At 35.0% G+C, this 25,696-nt stretch overlaps 1 protein-coding gene across 2 annotated transcripts in view; it reads left to right on the top strand.

Moving 5' to 3' along the window:
- RP1 (RP1 axonemal microtubule associated) overlaps positions 1 to 25,696 on the top strand; it is a 655,430-nt gene that overhangs the window by 383,823 nt on the left and 245,911 nt on the right. For both annotated transcript variants that reach the window (XM_021005939.2, XM_078153415.1), the window contains 3 exons: positions 14,188 to 14,342; positions 16,656 to 16,734; positions 22,452 to 22,533. In XM_021005939.2, coding sequence (XP_020861598.1) covers positions 14,188 to 14,342; positions 16,656 to 16,734; positions 22,452 to 22,533 — 316 coding nt within the window. The remainder of the gene's footprint in view (positions 1 to 14,187; positions 14,343 to 16,655; positions 16,735 to 22,451; positions 22,534 to 25,696) is intronic.

The following is a 25,696-nucleotide window of genomic DNA, read 5'->3' as shown; positions in this document are numbered from 1 at the left end:
AGCCATTTCTTCCCTGTCTCTTTTCTCATCTGCAAAATGGAGATAACAATAGCATCTATTTCTTTGTATTGTGATAATAAAATTAAATAATATTTTAGAAAAGGTTTGCAAACCTTAAAGTGCCATATAAATGCTAGTTGTTATTTGCATTTTAAATGTATTTTTGTTTCTTTCATTAAATATTTCCCAATTACATTTAAATTTTTTTAATATTAATTTTTTGAAAATTGGTTTCTATATTCTTTCCCTCCCTCCCACCCTCCCCAACCCTTTGACAAGACAAGCAATATTATGTTAATTATACATGTGAAATCACATAAAACATATTTCCATATTAGCTATGTTGCAAAAGAAAAAGACATAGAGAAAATAGGACAGATAAAGTGAAAAAAGTGTGCTTCAATCTGTACTGAAGGTTTATCAGTTCTCACCCTGGATATGGATGGCATTCTTCATTATGGGTCCATTGGAATGATCTTGGATTATTGTCTTCATCAGAGTATTTAAGTCTTTCACAGATGATCATTTTATAATATTGATATTACTGTATATAATATTCTCCTGGTTCTGCTCACTTCACTTTGCAGCAGGACACAAAAGTCTTCCTAGGTTTTTCTGAAGTCATCAGAATTTCATCATAATCATTTGTTACAACTTGTTTGGCCATTCCTCAATTGATGGGGCATCCCTCACATTCCCAATTCTTTGTGACCACAGTAAGAGCTGCTCTAAATATTTTCATTTAAAAAATAGGTCCTTTCTTCTTTTCTTTGATCTCTTTGGGATACACACCTAGCAGTGGTATTGCTGGGTCAAAGAGTATGCACAGTTTGATAGTAATTTAGGGATAATTCCAATTGTTCTCCAGAGTGGTTGGACCAGTTCACAACTCCACCAAGAGTGAATTAGTGTCCCACTTTTTGCACATCACCTCCAGGATCTGTCATTTTATTTTCTGTCATGCCAATTAATCTGAGAGGTATGAGGTGGTATTTCCAAATTGTTTTAATTTGCATTTCTATAATCAATAGTGATTTAGAGCATTTTTTCATGTGACCATTGATAGTTTTGATTTCTTCTTCTGAAAACTGCCTGTTCAAATTCTTTGACTACTTATCAATTGGGAATGGCTCTTATTTTTACTTTTGTATAGAAACTTACTGTAAAAGAATTTCCCCATTTTCCTGCTTTCCTTCTAATTTTGGCTACATCAACTTTGTGCAAAACCTTTGTAATTTCATGTAATCAAAAGTATTTGTTTTACTTCCTGTGACGCTTTGTATCTCTTGTTCAGTTATAAACTCTTCTCTTCTCCATAGATCTGATGGATACATTTTTCCATGTTCCTATAACTTACTTATGATATCACCCTTTATAATCTAAATAACTTATCCATTTTGACTTTATCATGGCATATCATGTGAGATGTTGGTCTATGCTTAGTTTCTTCCAAACTGCTATCCAATTTTCCCAGCAAGTTTTGTCAAATAGTGAGTTCTTACCCCAAAAGCTTGGTTCTTTGGGTTTATCAAACACTAAATTACTATGGTCACTTACTACTATGTATTGTATGCCTATTTTTTCCCACTGATCCACTATTCTATTTCGTAGCCACTAGATTTTTTTTTTTTGATGATTACTGCTTTGTAATGTAGTTTGAGATCTGGTATTGCTAAGCCACCTTCCTTAACACTTTTTTTCATTGATTCCCTTGATATTCTTGAACTTTTGCTCTTCCAGATGAATTTTGTTTTTATTTTTTTCTAGTTCTATAAAATAATTCTTTGGTAGTTTGATTGGTATGAAATTAAATAAGTAAATTAGGTAGAATTGTCATTTTTAGTATACTTGCTTGGTCTAACTATGAGCAATTAATATTTCTCCAGTTCTTTAGATCTATCTTTATTTGTGTGAAAAGTGTTTTGTAATTGTGTTCATGTAGTTCCTCGGTTTGTCTTGGAAGGTAGATTGCCAAGTATTTTATATTGCTTGCAGTTATTTTAAATGGAATTTTTCTTTCTCCCTCTTCCTTCTGGACTTTGTTGATAGAATGTAGAAATGCTGATGGTTTGTGTCAGTTTATTTTTTATGCTACAACTTTGCTACAATCCACTGATTTTTAGTTGATTTCCCTCTCTAAGTATATCGTCATATCCTCTGCAAAGGTGATCGTTTTATTTTATCATTTTCTATTTTTATTCCTTCGATTTATTTTTCTTGTCATTGCTATAGTTAGCATTTCTAATAGAATCTTGAATAATACTAGTGATAATGAACATCCTTGCTTCACTCCTGATTTTGTTGAGAAGGCTTCTAGTTATTCCCCATTATAGATAATACTTGACCTTGGTTTTAAATAGATACTACTTATTTTTAAGAAAGGCTTCCTTGATTCTTATGCTTTCTGGTGTTTTTTAATAGTAATGAGCATTGTATTTCATCAAAATCTTTTTCTGCATCTATTGATATAATCATATGATGTTGTTTTTGTTATTAATATAGTTAATTATGCTTTTTTCCCCCTAATATTGAACCAGCCTTTTATTCCAGTTATTTTATTAAGAGGGAATATCCTTACCTGGAACCTCCCCAGATTAATGAAATCACTGATCTAGTTCCTGTCTCCTACTTGCATATGTACATATTGCCTGGCACATAGTAGGCATTTAAGAAATGTTGGTTGATTCATTGACATTTTACAGATGAGGAAATTAAATCTCAGAGAGGCTGAGACTTGACTGAGCTTGGGAATGGCTAATTCTTTTTATGAACAGCATTTGAATACAATCTCCTGGCTCTAAGCCCACTGCCATTTTTTTTAAACATTGTATGACATTAGTGTAAGGGCAAAGGCCATGAAAAGGGGACAGATTGTGAAAATATTTTTCATTTCAACAGTAATCATAAGGGGGAGCTACTGGTGGTAGCTGTAAACACACCAAGCAGTACCATCAGTTTTTACCTTCTCTAGGACCAGCATAGAAAGAAAGGAGCATCCACACAATATTCAACTACAACTTAAAAATGTTTAGTAAGGTGGATATATTCGACATTTTTGTGCCCATTTTTCATATTGTAGTTAAGGAAAGTATTATATTTGTGAGAAAGGGTAGTGGGAGAGAGCAGTGGGAAGAAGTTGCCTGACATACAGTGGGTAGAATTCCAACAGAGCAAGTGAGGAGTTACCCCAGTCACATCATCATGTGACCATTCCAATAGTCACCCTTTTTTAGCTTTCTATACTAACAGTGATGTGCCTCACCTAGGTAGGGACAAATATTAATAATTAAGCCATCAGTATCTGAATGGTTCCAATTACTGCTGGTATTTAGGAAGAAGGAAATCTGTCTTCCTGAACATTGTCAACTAATGAGAACTCATTCCAGATGCAATACTAAATGACTGCTACATTTTCCAAGTATATTTGATAGCTCTATGCAGGTGTGATGGGTATGGCTTTTATTGAGTGCACATGGTTCTGTTTACTATCTGACAAATAACTACAAGCCTGTGTCATACTATTATCAACTGTATTCTATTTGCATCCTAATTTTATCTAACCTGTCAACAATCTCAGTTACACATTATCCAAAAAACTGGTAATCCATCCATGAATGCCTTTTTTCTATGTCACTATAAAAATATTAATCAAAACATAGCAAAGGAAAGGATCCATTATCATAACAGGTAACTTTCTAAGTTGATAACTGATCTAGAAATTAAATGTTTTTTAATCACATGATTGGCTCTCAATTCATATACCTGAAATATCACCTAGTCCCCATTTATCCATTTTTGCAGAAGCACTGTAAGAGATTTTGTCTAATGCCTTTTTTAAAAAAATTTTTGTTTTTTGGCTAGGCAATGGGGTTAAGTTACTTGTCCAGGGTCATACATTTGGTAAGTGTCAGTTGTCTGGTCTGAGGCCAGATTTGAACTCATGTCCTCCTGACTCCAGGGCCAGAGCTCTATCCACTGCACCACCTAGCTGCCCCTGTCTAATGGCTTTTTGAAACATACATTTTAACTGCAATATCACTGGCATAAATTATAGACCAGACCAGTTATTGATACTTGCACAGAGGCAAAACATGGTAGTGTTGGAGAAATTCAGTTTGACTGGCATTTGCTGGAACTTTCATTCTCCTAAAAGCAGATCATTTAATAAATTATTGAACATAAGTTTTCATTACTTGAACATTACAGTGAGCCACTATTTCATCACACTCATGACTTACGTTGTCTGAAATTTCTGTACACTATATAGCTTGCAGTGGTAAAAAAGTAAAATAAAAGACATCACATAGTTCTGATGCTGATCCCCTCTAAAATTAATCAGGCTGTTTTTGAGATAAACTGTCAGGCACAAACACCATAAAATCCATGAAATTTCTATTCTAAAAGTTGCAAGTAACTAACTTAAATAATGAAGAAGAGTCATTGATGTGAGCAAAAGGGGAGCTAAGTAGGACAAAGAAGATTGTAAAATGGCCAAAATGGATTTGAATTTACGTTAAAAGGAGGTAGCAAGGTACATCAGAAAAAAATAATTTGGAACTAGAAGATATGGATTTCAATCCCAACTCTTTGATTTGTTATCTATGTGACACTGGACACATTATTTAAACTCTCTGTACCTCAGTTTCCTAATGTGTAAAATGAGCAAGGTTTAGAAAGAATAATCTTTAAGGTTTCTTCTAGCTCTAACTCTATGATCCCATAGTCTTTTAAGAGGATATATAATAAAAACCCCTGATGTGTTAAGCAATGTGGAAGGTTTAAATGGGCAAAAAAGCCCTAAATGACTGACTTTTTGGTTTGGGCTAGATTTCTTATGATTGTAGGGAGGCAGTGTGTGAGGAAAATTAATTGATATGCTTCAACTCATAGGAAATATCTTGACATATGCACAAGTAAAATTATTTGTTATAGTGTGGGGGAGGGAGGGATAGAGGGAGGAAGGGAGGCAAGGACAGAGAGAGAGAGAGAGAGAGAGAGAGAGAGAGAGAGAGAGAGAGAGAGAGAGAGACAGAGAGAGAGACAGAAAGAGAATCCCACTATAGAAATCTCTATTAATATTCCCTTTTAGAAATTATTATGACAGATGCAGAAAAAGCTTTTGACAAAATATAACACCCATTCCTATTAAAAACACTAGACAGCATAGGTATAAATGGAGTCTTCCTTAAAATAATAAATAGCATGCACCTAAAACCTTCAGCAAGCATCATATGTAATGGGGGCAAGCTAGAAGCATTTCTGATAAGATCAGGGTTGAAACAATGATGTCCATTATCACCGATGTTGTTCAATATTGTAGTGGAAACGTTAGCTTTTACAATAAAAGAAGAAAAAGAAATTGAAGGCATTAGAATAGCCAAAGAAGAAACAAAGCTATCACTCTTTGCAGATGACATGATGATATACTTAGAGAATCCTAGAGAATCAAGTAAAAAACTACTTGAAATAATAGACTATAAAATAAAACCACATAAATTATCAGCATTTCTATACATTACCAACAAAGCCCAAAAGCAAGAGATACAGAAATTCCATTTTAAACTTACTTTAGACATTATAAAATATTTAGGAGTCTACCCCCCAAAACAAAACCAGGAACTATATGAACACAATTACAAAACATTTTTCACATAAATAAAGTCAGATCCAAATAATTGGAAAAACATTAGTTGCTCATGGGTAGGCTGATCTAATATAATAAAAATGACAATTTTGCCTAAGCTAATTTACTTATTCGATGCCATACCAATCAAACTACCAAAAAATTGTTTTATAGAGTTAGAAAAAATAATAATAGGATTCATTTGGAAGAACAAAAGGTCCAGAATATCAAGGATCAGTGGAATAGGTTAAATATGCAAGACACAGTAGTCAATGACTATAGTAATCTATTATTTGATAAAGTCAAAGACCCCAGCTTCTGGGATAAGAACCTCTTCTTTGAAGAAAACTGCTGGGAGGAAAATGATAAATGTTGGAGAAGATGTGGGAAAATTGGAACACTAATACATTGTTGGTGGAGTTGTGAAATGATCCAACCATTTTGGAGAACAATTTGGAACTATGCCCAAAGGGCTACAAAAATGTGCATACCCTTTGATCCAGCAATAGCACTTCTATGGCTGTATCCCAAAGAGATCAAACAAATGGGAAAAGGACCCACGTACAAAAATACTCATAGCAGCTCTTTTTGTGGTGGCAAAGAATTTGAAATTGAGAGGATGCCCATTAATTGGGGAATGGCTGAGCAAGTTGTGGCATGTGAATGTAATGGAATACTATTGTGCTCTAAGAAATGATGAACAGGCTGACTTCAGAAAAACCTAGAAAGACTTATATGGTCTGATGCTGAGTGAAGTAAGCAGAACCAAGAGGACTTTGAACACAATAACAGCCACGTTATGCAATGACTAATATTGTTAAACTGAACCCTTCTCAGCATTACAAGGATCTAAGACATGTCCAGAGGCCTCGGGATGGTAAATGCTGCCCACATCCAAAGAAAGAACTATGGAAGTCGAATCGCTATCACTTATTTTTACCTTCTGTTGAGTTTTGTTTCATCTTTCTGATGGTTCCTCCTATTGCTTTTAATTTTTACTTACAACTTCACTAGTGTTAAAATATGTTTAATGAGTATGTAAATGTGTAGATTATATCAGATTGCGTGCCATCTTGGGGAGCGTTCTGGGGAGAAAGGAGGAGAAAAATTTTCAACTCAAAAGCATATGGAAGTGATTGTTGATAAATCAAAATAAATTAATAAAATTTTTATAAAAAAAAGAAGAGAAAAACTGGGAAAACTGGAAAAGAATATGGCAGAAACTAGACATTGATCAAAATCTTACACCATATACCAAAATAAAGTCAAAATGGGTTCATGATTTAGATATAAAGGTTGATACTATGAGCAAACTGGGAGAGCAAGGAATAATTTATCTATCATATCTATGGAGAACAGAAGAATTCATGACTAAACAGGAGATAGAGAACATTATAAAAAGCAAAATGGATAACTTTGATTATATTAAATTGAAAAGGTTTGGCACAAACAAAGCCAATGCAACTAAGATTAGAAGGAAGGTAGAAAATTGGGAAAGAATTTTTACAACCAATCTCTTTGATAATGGCCTCATTTCTAAAATATATAGAGAATTAAGTCAAATCTATAAGAATACAAGTCATTCCCCAATTGATAAATCGTCAAAGGAAATGAACAGGCAGTTCTCAGATGAAGAAATTAAAGCTATCTATAGTCATATGTAAAAATGCTCTAAATCACTATTGATTAGAGAAATGCAAATCAAAACAACTCTGAGGTACCACATCACACCTATCAGATTGGACAAGCAGACAAAACAAGAAAATGATAAATGTTGGAGAAGATGTGGGAAAAATTGGAACACAAATGCATTGTTGGTGGAGTTGTTAAATGATCCAACCATTTTGGAGAGCAATTTGGAACTATGCCTAAAGGGCTATAAAAATGTACATGCCCTTTGACCCAGCAATAGCACTTCTAGGGCTGTATCCCAAAGAGGTCATACAAATGTGAAAAAGACCTACATGTACAAAAATATTCATAGCAGCTCTTTTTGTGGTGGCAAAGAATTGGAAATTGAGAGGATGCCCATCAATTGGGAAATGGCTGAGCAAGTTGTCGGATATGATTATAATGGATTATTATTGTGCTATAAGAATTGATGACCAGGCTGACTTCAGAAAAACCTGGAAAGATTTGTATGGTCTGATGCTTAGTGAAGTGAGCAGAACCAAGAGAACGTTGCACGCAATAACAGCCATGGTGTATAATGACTAATATTGATAAACTTAACTCTTCCTAGCAATACAAGTATCTAAGACACCTGCAAAGGCCTCATGATGGAAAATGCTATCCACATCCAAAGAAAGAACTATGGAATTTGAATGCAGATGGAAGCATACTATTTGCTATTTTTTTTCTCTTCTGTTGTGTTTTGTTTCCTCTTTCTGGTGGTTCCCCATATTGTTTCTAATTCTTACTTACAACATCTCTAATGTGAAAATATGTTTAATAGGAATGTATATGTAACGCCTATATCAAATTGTGCGCTGTCTTGGGGAGGGTGGTGTGGAGGAAGGGAGAGAAAAATTTTAAACTCAAAAGCATATGGAAGTGATTGTTGATAAATCAAAGTAAATTAATAAAAAAAGAAATTATTATGGTACTTGGAATAGCATGAAATATAAACTTAATTCAAAAAAGTCATATTAACCACAAAAATTCAAAATAACTTTTAAGTAGTTGTGGTAATATCAAATTCTGAGACATGTATCTGAGGAGGCAGAAGGGAATCCTATATCAGGAAGTTAGCAGACAGAAGAATTTGGCAGAAAGAATGGGAGGGAAAGAATAAAGATCATCACACACCTATAATTTTATTCTCAGAGAGAATGGACCTCGATGCTATGAAGAGAAAGAAGCCTTAAGCAATAATGCTGAATGGCATCAACATGCGCTATTCAGAGAGATCATCCTCACTGGCCAGAAGAAAAAAAAGAAATCATTAATAGTGGTTGGTGATGCTTGCTGAGGGACACTGAAGTGGACATAGGTTGAGTTGATATAAAAAAGAAACAGTGCTATCAATACAGCTGCTATAAAAAAGAAGCAAGGTCTATTAATTGAAGATAGATACAGAAAAGTAGCAGAGTTCTCCAAGAGTAGCATCAGCACTACCATAGGTCAGAATGAATTAAATGGATTTTGGTTGATGGTGGATCAGAAGAACCAACAAAAACAACAAAAGGTCTTATTAATTAGTTAATTAATTGGTCAATTAATTAATTTCTTACTAAGAAAAGTGAAGAAATGATGTCTGTTGTTTGGATTATTTAGGTTGATAGTGGACAAAAGAAAGAAACCAAAAGTATTCAACTTTTATTTCTCTTTTCTTTACCAAAGAGAACTATTTTTATATTAGAATGATTGAATAAAAATGCTTAACAAGGAGTGGAAACACAAGATAACTGAGGCAATATTAAAAGAGCACCTAGTTGCGGTACTCAGTGAGTTAAAGTCATTAGTCTTGGATAAATTATATTATAAAATCCTGAAAGAACTGGCAAATGAGAATGCTACACCATAGCCAGTGATCTTAAAAGATCTTGAAAAATTGGATGGGACATAAGTAAATGCTGTCCTTGATTTGGAAAAAAAAATGTAAAGGGAAAAGAAAAAATTCTAGAAGAAGAATGAAGAGGAAGTGTGAAAGGATTTGGGAGAGGGGGGATTAGGAGAAGTAGAGGAGGAACAAGGAAGTAATAAGAAAGTGATGCTATTCACACAATGAAGTGTGTCATTTTTGTGATTAAAACATAAGAGGATTGTGGGAAGTTGGTGGAGTAGGTCAGAAAATTCCAAGCTGTCCAGATCCCCCCCCACAAACAAGATAAAATAGTGCCTCAGGGAGAACATTGAATGGTAAAAATAAACAAGATTTGTGGCAGAACAGTGGTCCTCCTGGGACAATTGGAGAAAGTCTAAAGAAAAATCCCAGGACTGAGATGTGGTCCCTGTGAAGAGTAAACACCTCCAGGCTAGTTCCACTTAAACAGCAAGTGGTGAACCCTGGAGTTAACTGGGTTGGGAGGTAGCCTTGGCCCCAGCCACAGGAATTTTCACCTTCTGGACAATGTGGGGAGTCAGGCATCTGAGAAGAAGATTGAGGGAACTCCTACAGATAAGGAACACTAGCCCCAACTATGCTGCTGAGATGTGCCCCTGGGTAAGAAGAAACCAGCACATGCCTGCTCTTTGAGTGCAAGAACAGTAGAGCACGGACAGAGCTGGCTATGGGCATTTATAGGAGTGCAAAGTTCTTGGTTTTGGTTCTAGGAAAGAGGGAAGAACTGAAGGAGGATCTAAAGCCAGAGGCACCATCCCCCATACTCCAGGACTAGAGATGATTACAAAAAATAAGCTGCTACAAAACAAGCAAACAAACAACAACAACAACAATAACAACAACAAAAAATGAGCAGGCAAAAGAGAAAGAATTCAACTACATAAAGTTACTGTGGGAATAGAGAAGACTGGGATTCATCGTCAGAGGAGGATACTGAAGCAAAAATAGACCCTCCTACCCCAAAGACTAACATCTAATGGTCAACTGCCTGAAAAGAATTCATAGAAGAATTTTAAAAAGACTTTCAAAATCAAATGAGAGAGACTTAGGGAAAAAAATAAGAACAATACAAGAAATACAAGAAGATTATTACAAGAAAGTCAACCAATTAGAAAAGGAGATCCAGAATCTTAAGGAAGAAAATGACTCCTTGAAAATCAGAATTGGATTTGAAGCTCAGAAGCTTATGGGAGTGATTATTGGTAATTCAAAATAAATTAATTAAGAAAAAGAAAATCAGAATTGGGCAAGGGGGAGCTGGTGGAGTTATGAGACCAAGAAATAATAAAATATAAAGAATGATAAAAATAGAAGAAAATGTGAAACATGTCATAAGAAAAACAATTGATCTGGAAAACAGATGAAGAAGAGAAAACAAAAGAATAATCAGACTACCTGAAAGCTATGATCAAAATAATAATCTTGATGCAATAAATACAAAAAATAATTGAAGAAAATTGCCCTGAAATATTAGAATAAGAAGGAAAAGTAGAAATAGAAAAAAAAATCACCAATCATCACCTGAAAGAGATCCTATGAGGAAAAGCTACAGGAATATCATAGTCAAATTCTGGAACCCCCAGCTCAAGGAGAAAAATATTATGAGCAACAACTTAAAAAAACAATTTAAATATGGAAGTGCCACAATTAGAATCACACAAGATCTTGCAGCAGTGATACTAAAAGACCGCAGGACTTGGAACACGATATATGGAAGAGCAAAAGAACTGGGGTTGTAACCAAAAATATCACACCCAGCAAAGTTAAGCATAATCCTGAATGGAAAAAAAAAAGAATATTTAATGAATTGCCAGACTTTCAGGACTTTGTTAAAAAAAAATCTGAACTTAATAGAAGATTTGACATATAAGATCCTAGAGAAATAAAAATTACATATAAAAAACTAATTACAAGGGACTCAATAAAGACAGACTGTTTACATTTTGTATGAGGAAATGTAAAAGGTATGTTTAAGATTGTTATTAGTAATTGTAGTTCAAAAGAAAGATTAGAGTAGATCTGAGTATGATATGATCATAAAAAGTAAAACTGTTTAGGAAAAACTGAAAAGAGTAATTATCTTATGCAAATGAGGTTCCAGAGGAAGACCTGGCACAGAGGAATTTTATGGGGAGGAGGGCTCTTAGTTCTGGAAACCTACTTTCATTGGGAATGAGTTTAACAGGCAACAATGCATATCTATCTATCTATCTATCTATATCTATCTATCTATCTATCTATCTATCTATCAGGATATAAAAATCTTCTAAATTCAGAAAGAAATAAAAGGCCAAAGGCATTGGGAGGAGGGGATAAGAGAGGGATTTTTAGAGGGGAGAGTGAGGGAATAGGATAATGGGGTGTATAGAAGGGTTTTTAGATTAATGGGAATGGGAGGATAAGGGAGGAATCCTTGGAGGTGGGGTAGGTTAAGTAATAGGGCAAAGCAGTGGGTCAAAGTAAGGTAACTCTTTTGAGTTAGGAGAGATAGGAAATAAGAGATAAACACAAACATAGAATAAAGATCAGGAGTAGAATTTATTTCAGAAAAAAAGCAGGGGTAGTACTCATGATTTTAAACAAAGTTAAAGATAAAATAGATTTAATCAAAAGAGAAAAATAGGGAAACTATACTATATGTCAGCCATATTAATCAATATTGTTTTAGGCTGTTTAAAATAACTAGACAGTATAAGATTGAAATATTGCTGTGGTATAAGAAATGACAAGTTGGTGGACTTAGAAAAAATATGGAAAGACTCAGACTTCTGAAGGAAGTCTTTATCTACCCTCAGAGAAACAGAGGTCAAATAATCATAGTGTGGTCTTATGTAGATGCATATAAATATATATGTCCATATATGAATATGATTATAGATATCTAAGTATGCGTACATATAAGTGTATGTATGTAGGTAGGTATATATGTATGTTTATATCTTTGTGTGTATCTATGCATGCTTGTATGTGTATACACATATATACACATATACATATGTGTATGTACACATATAAAGCATGTATTATATATGCACACATATATACACACATACACACACACATATACTTAATTGTAGCCTTCTTGAGGGAAAGAGGGGAAGAAGGGAGAAAAAAGAACAAACTAAAAATGGCACAACAGAGAACAAAAGAAAAGTTATAAGGAAGCAAAGAAAGGATGGATAGCTCTGAACACAATGCATAGTATTTATTATATAGGCTTTCTTGAAATGGAAATTTATTGCTCTATATTTTGAATCCTCTCATGTTTTGCTAGCCATATGGCAATACTTTTTTTCCTTTTCTTATTTTGTATTTGTTTTAATATTTATATTTACAATGTTTTTTTCTTTTCTTATTGTATATTTAAATTTAAATTAATTAAAAAGAGAGAAAAAATATATATAAACACTCGTGCAGGTATTTCATTGTCATGTTTGATGCATTCTTTTCTCATAGTAGTGACGGTCTTCAATGCTCTTCAATATAAAACATTCGTTACTGATAACTATAAATGAAACTTAACACTGATTTGGCTCTATTTCATTTTGAGATTTTCCATTTGCCAAATCTGGTAACTACAGTTACTTAAAAAAGAAAGAGAAATTAACAAGTTTGTGGGTTTGTTTGTTTTTTGCCTTGTCCTTGTTTTACTATTTAGTTGCAAATGTCTCTTGATGGTTTAGAACAAATCTCAACTGCATTTTGCTCTGGAGTATTTTAGAAATGGAATAGTTCATATATGCCCATCTCTTATTCCTTTTCATGTTTTGAAGAGGATGGTGGGCTCTCAAAATCTATGCCAGCGGAGTAGAAGCCCTAGCAGAGATTTACCAAACTGGAAGGGCTTCACACAAAAATCCATTATGCTGACCTGTCTGTTTTCTGAGGACCAGTTGAGTTCTTTTAAGAGATATTAATCATGAGATTAGCAGTAGGGTGATGAGAGTAACTCTCAAAGACATTTTAACAAATTATAGAAGGTCGTGATCTCTAGCAGAGGGAGGACCTAAACCACTAAAACTCACAGATTCTCAAAGCATTAAAGTAATACTATAAGATAAAACCTGTTTGGTTCTGTTTTGTAACATTTCCCAACATAAGCAGATTTGTCTTTTTAAAAGTTCTGCCTGATGAAAACACAGGCAATGTTCCTCACTTACATTGTTTTCCTACTTCTTGTATTTTTATGTCTTAGTACTTTGGGAAATGTTCATGGGAATTTCTGTGAATGCATTTGCACAATGATGAGTAGTCTGAGTTCTAAAGAGTTCAGAAGCCTTTGTAGTAAAAGACATTTTCTATGTCCTAGATATTATTCATTTTTAGCAGTATTAGTAAGAATAACCTCATTCCTAATGAATGCCTTTTTATTACCATCTTGGAAATTTGCCCTAAACCTAATGTTAAATTTACTGAATTACAATCTGCTAGTTCTCTTCCAGACTCTTTTTTTAAAGATTGTATTTAAATTTGCATCTCTTTAGGATCTCTGTATTCTCTCTCTCTCTCTCTCTCTCTCTCTCTCTCTCTCTCTCTCTCTCTCTCTCTCTCTCTCTCTCTCTCTCTCTCTCTCTCTCTCCTCTGCCTATTAAAAATCCCCATTATTGGAATAGTAATGTTCGTGAAGTAGCAGCATGAGTGACCAGCTGTGATTAGAACAGCCAAGCTTCAGGAGGAAAAATTGCCACTTCATCTAATTAAGAGAGAGAATTTTTAATATAACTCCCTCTAATAACTGGAAAAGTGTAGTGGTTATTGAGAGAACATAATTGCTGGCAATAATTATTTTGAAGCAGGAGTTCCAGGAATAGCTGGAAGATTCTGAATTGGGTTCCAACTGAAAAAAAAAAAAAGATTTGGGTCCAGGGACCTTGCAGCACGGAACAGACAGGAAAGTGAAAGCATTTTCTGATTCCTTATCAAGTGTGCTTTAGGTAGATTTAAAACGAGGAAGAAGTAGAAATAAAAGAAATAATAGTGTATACTTCTCACATTTTAGTGGTGGCTTATGAGATTCATGTCTACACTGGCTCAAAGCTAGGAGCTGAAACAGATGCTAATGTGTTAATCAACCTTATTGGAACCAGGGGAGATTCTGGGAAACGAAGGCTTCATCAATCCAAGAATAACCAGGTCAAGTTCCAACAAGCGCAGGTAAAAAAAAATAATGCTTTCCCACCACAATCTTGACAGTTCTATCCTCTCCCATATGCCAAATTTTCACATACATTACCAGATAGATGCATTTTACCCCACCTCCCCAATGTTCAACTCATATATCACTTATTGTCCAGACAGTTCATTGAAAAATTCTCCCCTTTACTTTGTATTATATTTTTTTTTTCATATTATTTGCCTCTGGATTAAGAGTTGAAAGAAATGAATTCTAGACCTAATTCTACCTCTGGGAAGCTGTATGGCAATGAGACCATGATTTTGTGGCTCCATTGTTAAAAAGAATATTTACTGAGTGACTTCTATGTGCTTATCTTACATGCTTGGAATGTATAGCCCTTACACCTCTGTAAAATCTATTACTTCCTTAGTTCAAGCATCATTATCTACAGCCTTTCTTGATACCTGCAACCATTAGTGCTCTCCCTAACTACCTTGTATTTATATGCATCTAATCTGCAAGAAAAAACCCACTGAGGCAGAGCTCCAAGCCAGTAGCATTTTATTAAAGGGTTCATGGTCTCCTCCAATGAAGTGGACCTCAGATCTTCCTCACAATCTGAGATGCCTCTTGGTCCCCAGGGCCTTGCTTTTATAGTAATACCCAGATACCCAGACACTCAGAAGAGGCAAAGTAAAATGCAGTTGATAGACCTTGCTTTTGACTCTCCAGGAAGGCCAGAAATGATGTATCAGCATAGGTGGTCACAAGATGGGCAAGGCCAGGGTCATCTCTGGTGACTAAGTGGTTATAAGATGGTCACCTGCTCACATGGGGCAAGAGAGAGTGGTCCAGAGATACAAAATAAATTAGAAAACTTAACATATCATGTTAAGACATCCCACTTACGCTGAGCTTGATTATGAACTCATCATTCAAAAGGGTGGAGGGTCTCTAGTCAGTGTTCTTGTGGTTAGGAAAGTGAACTTCATAACAGGTTAGTGAATAGTAAACTTATAGCTTGTAGTTTAAAGTTTGGGGCCTATTATAAGAAAGAATCTATCTAACCTTATCTAATTATTCCTATATCTAATGTACATAAAATGTCTATTAATGCATGTAATTTCTATACTTGTGTTAGTTGACTAGACTGACTAAATGCATATTACTAGATGAGTATATTACTAAAAATTGCTAACAATTATTACTATTATGGAAAAATCATACTCAACTGATTAATACTGATTGGAGCAAAATAGGGGCCCAATTTAAATCATATTTGTCTCATATGTACACACATATATACTACATATCATATACACACATATTATGTGTGCAATATCCACCAACACAATGTTTTTTGAAGAGGGAGATGACATGGCCAGAGCATCATTTTAGTAACATCATTTTGGCAGCTGAAGAGAGGATGAATTGGAATGAGAAATGATGATACAGGAAGGTCAGTTAGAAGGCTGCTACAGTAGTTCAGCCAAGAGTTGGCAAGGCCTGAGCTATGGTGGTAGCTATGTGAGAGGAGGTAAGGGAAATATACAAGAGACTTGTTGATGGTAGAAACAGTAAGACTTGTCAACAGTTTGGACATACAGTGTGAATAAGTCTGACCACTTGAGTATGAAAGCAAAGTTGACAGCATGGGGCCTACTGATGACCTCAACAGTAATAAAAAAGTTTGGAAGAGGGGAGGGTTTTGCTAGGAAGTTAATTAGTTCTGTTTTGAACATGCTTAGTTTGAAATGCCTATGGACATAAAATTCAAGGTGACCAAAAGGCAATTGTTGATCTAGTAATGGACTTCAAGAGAAAGAATAGGGATGGGTATATAGACCTGAGAATCATCTGTGGAGAAATAATGAACCCAAGGGAACAGATAAGGACACCATGTGAGACAGAATAAAGAAAAAAAAGAGAAGCTGCCCCAACACAGAGCCTTGCGGATTGGTACCCAGAGTTAGGGGTTGTATGACTTTGATGAAGATCTAGCACAGGAGACTGAGAAAGAACTGTAAAATGTATAGAAGCACCATAGAGAAAGAACAGTGCCAAGAAAATCTAGAGAGGAGAGAGATTAGAAAAATTAGCCCCAACGAAGTTAAGTGATTGACCCAAGGGTACAGACATAAGTGGAAGAGGCAGCATGAGGACCCAGAGACAGAAAAGCATATTCACTATTGCAAAAACATCCTTATCACCAGTTTGACTGTAGGTTATCTAATTGTTAACTCTTTGCAGATAATTTAGTTGAAGAATGATGCTATTTACATTAATGTTTGTTCAGAGAAAACAATGAGTTAACACATACATGGCCTTCATCTTATTCTTTCATTGTGTAGGTGGACATCTTTGTCATTAGGGCTGTGTCTCTTGGAGAGCTGAAGAAAGTTCTGATTAGTCACGATGGGACTGGTCCAGGTAAGAGGCAGTTTTCTGATGAGAATTTTTTTTCAAACTCTTCAGGTCAGTGGAAAAAGTTGGAAAAGTTAGGCTATATTGATGAGAAAAGTAAAATAGCAGGGCCCACATGAGCAGTGATAGGGAAATCCCTTTTATGGCTATTATATATATATATATATATATATATATATATATATATTATATATATATATATATATATATATATATATAATATATATATATATATATAATATATATATATTTATATATATAATATATATATATATGGATATAATAAGTAAAGCTAATGCTAAAATAAAATTCAACATTAAGCATTTTGAAATAGGTTGGTTACTGAGAGTCATGGATAGGAATCAGAAAACTTGGATTGGAGTGACTTTGGGCAAGTCCCTTAACCTCCCTTTACCTCAGTTTTCTCATGTGTAAACTGGGGGCAATGGTACTTCTAATTGTTTGCATGGTTCCGTGAGAATCAAATTGGATAATGAGATTATAGAATCATATATTTAGAGACAGAAGGGATCCAAGAGGCTATGTAGCTAATCCAATCCCTTTGTTTATGGATAAGCAAATAGGCCAACAAAGGGTGTTAACCTGCCTGACATCATAATGTATGTAAGGTGCTTTCTGATCACAAAACACTATGCAAACATGAGTTATTATGACCTGATGATTGCTACATACTATTGCCAAGGATTTAAAAAAAAAAGTTATCAAATTGTTTCTGGGCATAGTACACTTTACTATTACCATTAATACTATGACATCTATTACTAATTATAGCTTGCATTTATATATGCATTATAGTTTACAAGGCACTTTAAGTATATTAGCTCATTTGATCCTTGCAAAGGCTGTGTTGCAAGTATTATTATCCTCATTTTATCAACGAGGGAACTGAAGCTTAGGGACATTACCTGATTTTGCTGAGACTCATGTAGCCAGGAAGTTGCAGAGCTGAACTTGGACCCAGATCTTTTAGTTCTAAATTCAATGTCTTCTTTATTATATCAAATGGACTTTATAAGAATAAGATAGCTTTGGGTAAAAAGAAAAGTAAACTATTGAAATTAGATGAAGTAACATTAAAATATCATTTAAAAGAAAGTAGGCTTTTTTTCAGAACAATTAAAATGAAAATGGCAAAAAGAGAAGGAAGCAGGGTTAGAAGAAAATAAGTAGTTTATAAAAGGAATCAGGTGGTAACTATTGGAGAGACAGCCAAAAATGTGAGTTTGAACCAGAAGAAGTAAGAACAATTATGCCATCCTTTGTGAGAGGTGACAATTCTGACTCAGTACTGGCAGGATTGCATATTTTGAATTGTTCTCAGTAGTGTGGCTAGCTCACCTCTGATCTCTTGATACCCTCTCACTCAGCACCTGGGTAAACCAATGGCACATGTAGCTGAAAGCTCTGGGTAGAGTTAAGCAAAGAATTGGCAGCCATGAAACACCATAAAGCTTAGTGGGAATGTTCACAGAGTAGTTATTAATCTTTGACTTACCTATGCACTTGTTTGATCATTCTGACATTAGATCTCCAAGGGGAATGCTAACAAGGCATTTTAGAAGGTTTAAATACAGAAAGAGCCGTAAATGAATCACACTTTAGAAAAAGCCCCAGTGAACAACTTCTTGAATGTAAAGAGAAGGTAGAAATTTTTGCATGTGTGTCTCTATATACATGAAGGCAAAGGTAAGGAGAAATTAGGTATCTGCTTTGTATGTGTCTTGGGTCTACATATTTGTGTATGTATTCTCTCCCTTCACTGAATGTAAATTCCTTGAGGGTAGAGACTATTTCATTTTTGTCTTTGTATCCCTAGTGCCTAGTACATAGTAAGTGCTTTATAAGATGCTTACTGATTGAATGATGAATTTAAAGGGATTGGAAGAAGGGTAAACTGTTGCTTTTAGCTTCATACGCTACCAAGATTTCTGGGAGAGAGAAGAAATGCAACATTAAGGGAACAGACCATTAGAATTTTGAATATACTTTTAAAAATAAGTCATAAATGGAAGAAATAGTTTAGACAGCTATATGTAAGGAATTTTGTTTCTAAACTATTAATTTTCTCCTCAGCAAAGCTTTGGTCAGAGAAAACTTATATAGGTATGGCATAATGAAAGATCTGGATGAGCTTCTCAACACTTTTTTTGTTTTTTTGTTTGTTTGTTTTTAACACATTTTAAGAGTGAAAACACTTTGGGCCTGTGAGTTATCTTTACAATACTAAACAGGGTATTTAAATTCAAAGAGAAGAATTGAAAGACTTCAAAAAAATATTACTCTTTATATTTCCATTGATCTGTTGGTAAAAGGACCAACCTTAAATGCTACATTCTAAATAGTAGCACATTTGAAAGGCTTTCTAAAGGAAAGTTTTATTACTGTAGAAGAGCCCTTTCCGTAAATGTTAAATAACATCTTTCAATGAGAAGAAAATGCAAGCTCAATCTGTACTTAAATTTAGCCATTGTGTTTTAAAATTGAATTTTTAATCAAAATCTAAAAAGGTTGGGATTATACAACTGGAAGATAACCTTAGACCATGTTTAAAATGAGGACATTGTGCATAGAGACAAGTAAATCATACCATATAAGTGTTCTTGCTAAGTAGAGCTTGATATTCCACTCTTACTGTGAAGCTTAGAATGATAGTTCCCAGAGACCCAGAAGCCCAGGACAGAAGAAGTTGGTGTATTGAAAGAAGCTCTAGGTGTGGAGTCAGAATACTGGGGTACAAAACCCAGCCTTGACTCTTACTAGCTGTGCAACCTTGACAAGTCATTTACCTTCTCTGAGACTCTAAAATGAAGACATTAAGCTTTAGTAATTTCCCCAAGATCACAGCTGTTCAGTCATTTAGGTTGTGTCTGACTCTTTGTGATTCCATTTAGGGTTTTCTTGACAAAAATACTGGAGTGGTTTGCCATTTCCTTCTCTAGATCATTTTACAGAAGAAGAAACTAAGGCAAACAGGATTAAGTGAAATGCCTAGGGTCACACAGCTAGTGTTTGAGGCTGGATTTGAACTCAGGTCTGACTCCAGGTCTGGTGCTCTATCTACTTCATCACCTAGCAACACTACCCACCTAGTTAATTTTAGACTGAGACTCAAAGACAGGCCTCCAAATGACAAGTCCAGTGATTTTTGTCCTGCTATGTTGATTGCTTTCTTCTTAACAAAGACTTTCTAAACTGAGGGAATGGGAGTTTGGGCTGTGAGTAGGTGGGAAAAAGAAGGTAATTTTTGATCATGGCCCATTTTGGAAGAAAGTAGATTTGGTTGTGAACTATGGGAACTTGGGATGGGCAACATGATGGCACTATGGAAAAAGAACATACTCAAAGGTAAGAAAGAGGTTCAGGAAAGAGAGATGAGACAGATATATCTACTATTCAGTATTGTCAAGAGCCTTTGTGCGTTAGTTATTTTATTATTTCTTCTTTCTTCTTTAAAATGCAGACAACTTATCTAGTTTTTACATGTGTTGAATTGAATAGTCCCCAAGACAATTACTTCCTTATTTTGCAAATGAGACACCTATGGAATATCATTAACTTTTTTGATCTGCAAAGTAACTATAGATGAAATCTTATGATTATAAGAAACAGTATATGAACACAGTGTGTTCCTTAACAAAGTTAGGTGTGTTCCAGGAGATAGCCCCTAGAAGCAGTTAACCATTTACACAGCTCAAGTGGGTTCAATATATAGTAGTAATAAAATTTGAACTGATTCTGCTGAATTCTTAACAGCTAAAATCTTTGCTTTTAATAGCCTTTATTTGAAATAAAACCTACCAAACAAATGAAAAACTTGATCATGTGTCATTTGATAGGGAAAGAATGAATGATGTGTAAATATAAGCTATTTACATTTCTTTTACCTGAAAATAAGTAGTGGTTCAATTCTCCCCATTCCTTTCCACCTCAAGCTTCCCAATCATTTGACAAAACCCTACTCATTCTACCAATCCACTGAGATCCAAAGAACATTATTCCCTTTTCAAATTCCCATGCAAATTCATTATAGAGAGGCTATGCCTCTATTTTATCTTCAGGTCATTTGAAATTAGAAATATGACTTCCAGCAATAATTTCATTCAAAATAAGTTCCATTTGAAAAGTGAAATAAATTTGCAGAATATGTAATTCTTCAAAAAAGTTTTTTTAGCCTGTATTCAGTCTCAATTATTACTTTTGTGCACTAAAGAGTACTTCTTTTCAGTCTTGGTGTCCAAGAAAAATCAATACAATTTCTTTGGAGAAGCTGAGGGATAGAGAAAATCTGACTCAAGATTGTGACAGTATTACTGAACAGTACCAGCCTTTGCTTAAACAAGGTGCAGTGAATATTGTAGGGAAAGTACTGACGTTAAGATCAAAGGACCTGGATTTAAATCCGAACTCTGCTACATGCTGCTTATGTGATCTCAGGCAAGTCACTTCTTTCAGGCTCAGTTTCCTCATCTATAAAATCATAAGGTTGACCAGTTTTGAATTCTGTGATAAAGGAAAGGTGGAATAGTTGGATAGAATGTGGAACCTGGAGTCTGGAGACCTGAGTTCAAATTCTACTTAGATGCCTAATACGTATATCTAATGATGGGCAAATCACTTAGCTTTTCAGAGCCACAGATCCCTCATCTGTGAAATGAAAGATGTACTTACACTACCTACTTTACAAGGTTATGGTGAGGGAAGCCTTCTGAAAACCTGAAGGGACTACATATGTAGTTTCTAAAACCCTTCCTCTTTGGGAGAGGAAGTAAGAGGGCCAGGACTGTGATTTCTTGTTGTAGAGCATATGTGCCAAACATGCTGAATGCTGGACAGCGTTCCCAGAACTGGATTAAAATATAATTGGGACATATTTAACAAAAACAATAAAATACAATTGATTGTGTTACAACTGATTATAATATAACCTATTGTAATAAATTGTAATATATTGAAAGAGTTAACAAAATCAATAAAAATACAACAGATTGTAAGCTCCTTGAGAGCAGGGACTGTCTTTTGTTCTTTTTGTTTCTAGTGTGTTTAGCACAATTCTTGGTGCATGGTAGTCATTTAACAAATGTTTATTGAACTGAATTGAACACACATAGTCTTAATATGCGGCTTTCTAAATCAATATGTTGCCCACATGGATCCTTATGAATAGTTCAGTGGTCTCCATTTCTACTTGAGTTTGATACCATTGATGTAGAAAGCTCCTTGAGGAACTTCCTCTACTAATGTAGATTGTTACGCTTTCATCTTAGAGCAGTGAGAAGTTCAGTGACTTGCCCAGGATTATACAACCAGCATGTGTCAAAGGCAATACTTGAATCCAGGTTTTCCGGTCTTATAGGAAGTTCTCTATGAATTATGCCATGCTGTCTCTTAAGGTCATTTATGTCTTTAAATGTTATGATTCTGTGGATCTTGAGTCCTTTTCCATGAATAATAGATGAAGAAATCACTTGTACCTGTTCATGCACTAGTTTCTCTGTTGGTATGATTTGAAATGTGTATATTACTTAGCCTATTAAACATCTTAATATATTTCATCGATCAACTTTTGTTAATTGATTTTTATAATGGAAATTTTATAATGGAAAATGTATATTTTTATAGAGGAAATTGAAATGTAGAGGCTGGTATACCTCTTGCCAAAGACTTTAAAAGTAGAGTTATTTTTCTTTGTCAATTTAACCCAGGCAATGGATGGTTTCTTGAGAAGATTATTGTTAAATTTAAAGAGGAAGAAGAGGATCAAGAGGTTCTGTTTCCATGTGAAAGGTATGTAATTTCTTTTATATATATATATATATATATATATATATATATATATATATATATATATATATATACACACACACACATATACATATATACATATATATATGCATGTACGTACATATATATGTATGTACATATATATATATACACATACATACATACATATATGTGTGTGTGTATATATATGTATATATACATATATACATATACACATACACACAAACATATATATATATACATATATATATACATATACACATACACACAAACATTTTATATATATATATATATATATATATATAACTATTCCTGGGCATTGCCATCATCCCAAGATCTTGTCTCTGAGCCCTGATTTCAGGATAATTTTTTCAACATCTTTATTTTTCCTTTCTACATGTTGTCATTTACTAAATCTGGCTAATTCATCTGCCATAACTCTTAAATCTTTTTTTTCCTTGGTTTTGTTTTTAGACAATTGGGGTTAAGTGACTTGCCTAGGGTCACACAGCTACTAAGTGCTATGTGTGTGAGGCTGGATTTGAACTCAGGTCCTCCTGACTTCAGGGCCGGCGCTCTCGCGCCACCTAGCTGCCACTCTTAAATCTCTTGACTCTTCCCTTTCTCTTCTTTCAAGTTTCTAGTCTACCAAATCTATTTTCCAGATCTTCATTAGCTTATGTAAATTACTTCAACCTTTCTTGTTGGTCTCTCTCCACTCCAAACTGTACTTATTGCATGGTATGTGGTCCAAGTATCATTATCCACATTTTATAGATAAGAAAACCAAAACTGGGAGAGTTCATGTAACTTTCCCAAGGCCAAACAGTCAGTGGAAGGCAGATCTAGTAGCAGACTTAGGTCTTCTGAATCAAAGGCTGGATATCTAGTTCACAAAACCATGTTGCCTCACACTGCTAATCTAATCATGCCCCTCACCATCAGAGAGCATTTCCCTTTATTCCTACAGACAAATATTCAAGACTCTATAGAAGCTGACCTAACATTCCTGTCTAGGTTTCATTGATACCCACATTCCAGGCAGCACAGTGGATACAGCCCTGGGCTTGGGGTTAGGAAGATTGGAATTTAAATACAGCCTCTGACACTTATTAGTTGTGTTACTTAACCTCTATCTGCCTCAGTTTCCTTAACTGTAAAATGGAGATAATAACAGCACCTACTTCAAAGAGTTGTTGTGAGGATAAAATGGGGCAATATTTGTAAAGCACTTAACACAGTTCCTGGCACATTATAGGCACTTAATTAATGCTTGTTCCTTTCCATGACCTTTTCCCTACATTCCCCTTGAACACAGCCTTTCCTCTGTTCCTTTGTCCAGTTTGTACCAAATTTATGGGAAAGCTTTCTACTCACCATCAGCCAGGCTGAAGCCCTCTTTTCCTTAAAATAATAGTTTTAAGTCTAGCTCCTCCAGGGAACTTTTCAAATGAAGAGTTCCCCATTGGATAATATCAAATGAATTCCTCCAGAGGCAGAGGACTGTGGAGGAAAGAGCAATGCACTTGAAGTTAGGAGAGCAGGATTCTATTTGTTGTTTCATCATTCAGAAATTGATTTAATCAGTTAAACACACTGTAACTCATTTTCTTCAGAAGGTAATTATACTTGCCCTTCCTTCCTTCCTTCCTTCCTTCCTTCCTTCCTTCCTTCCTTCCTTCCTTCCTTCCTTCCTTCCTTCCTTCCTTCCTCCCTCCCTCCCTCTCTCCCTCCCTCCTTTCCTTCCTTCCTTCCTTCCTTCCTTCCTTCCTTCCTTCCTTCCTTCCTTCCTTCCTTCCTTCCTTCCTCCCTCCCTCCCTCCCTCCCTCCCTACCTCCTTTCCTTCCTTCCTTCCTTCCTTCCTTCCTTCCTTCCTTCCTTCCTTCCTTCCTTCCTTCCTTCCTTCCTTCCTTCCTTCCTTCCTTCCTTCCTTCCTTCTTTCCTTCTTCCCTTCCTTCTTTCCTTCCTTCCTCCCTTCCTTCTTTCCATCCATCTGTTTATCTATTTATCTATCTCATCATCTAATCCCTCACCCTTCTCCCTGCGGGGACCCACCCCTCCCTGCCCCACTACTCCCCCATCCCTACTTCCCCTGAACTGTGTGAAAATTTGGTGAATAAATGTCTTAGAAAGGTACAGCTTTTCTTTGCTACTAGGAGTCAGTTTTTGTTCACTAGTGGCACTATTGTGTAGTGGAAAAAATACTGAATTTGGAGTCAGAAGACTTGAGTTTCAATTCTGGCTTTGCTACTCACTCCTCATACAACTCTGAACAAGCTATTAAATTTCTGGGGTTCAGAATTTGTTCCTTTATAGAATGAGGGTTTTCAACTAGAGACCTCTGAAGTTCCTTTCAGCCCTGAATTCAATAATCCTAAATCACCTTTGCAATTCCTTCACCCATGCATAGTTACATTGTCTGTTTGTTCATGAGCTTCTGTGTAAGGACTATGTTTATTTCTAACTTAATTACCCCAAATTCATGGCATAATGTTGTACATTGTGTCACTTGAGAAATACTTGCTGTGCATACCGTTTGATCCAGCAATAACACTCCTAGGTATGTAGTCAAAGACATAAAAAAAAGGAAAGGAACCTATTTATACAAAAATATTTGTAGCAGCTCTTTTTGTGATGGCTGAGAATTGGAAATTGAAGAGATGCCCATTAATTGGGGAATGACTAATCAAGCTGTGGTATATGATTGTAATGGAATATTATTGTGCTATAAGAAATTACAATCAGGATGATTTCAGAAAAATCTAGAAAGACTTACATGAGCTGATGCATTGTGAAGTGAACAGAACCAGGAAAACGTTATACACAGTAACAGCAATATTGTTTGATGAAGAATTGTGAATGACTTAGTTGTTCTCAGCAATACAATGATCCAAGACAACCCCAAAGGACTAATGATGAAGTATACTATCTACCTCTAGAGAAAGAACTGATATTGTTTGAATACAAACTGAAACATGCTATTTTTTACTTTCTCTTGTTCTTCTTTTATTCAAATCTTCTTGTACAAAATGACTAACATGGAAACATTTTACATGATTGCACATGTATAATCTATATCTGATTGCTTATTACCTCAAGGGGAGAGGGGAAGGAGGGATAGAATTTGGAACTTGAAACAAAAAAAAGCATGTAAAAATATTTTAAC

Source organism: Phascolarctos cinereus, unplaced genomic scaffold (genome assembly GCF_003287225.1).
Source record: "Phascolarctos cinereus isolate Bilbo 61053 unplaced genomic scaffold, phaCin_HiC Scaffold_4;HRSCAF=312, whole genome shotgun sequence".
Lineage (NCBI taxonomy): Eukaryota > Metazoa > Chordata > Mammalia > Diprotodontia > Phascolarctidae > Phascolarctos > Phascolarctos cinereus.
This window is presented reverse-complemented; position numbering and strand designations above follow the sequence as displayed.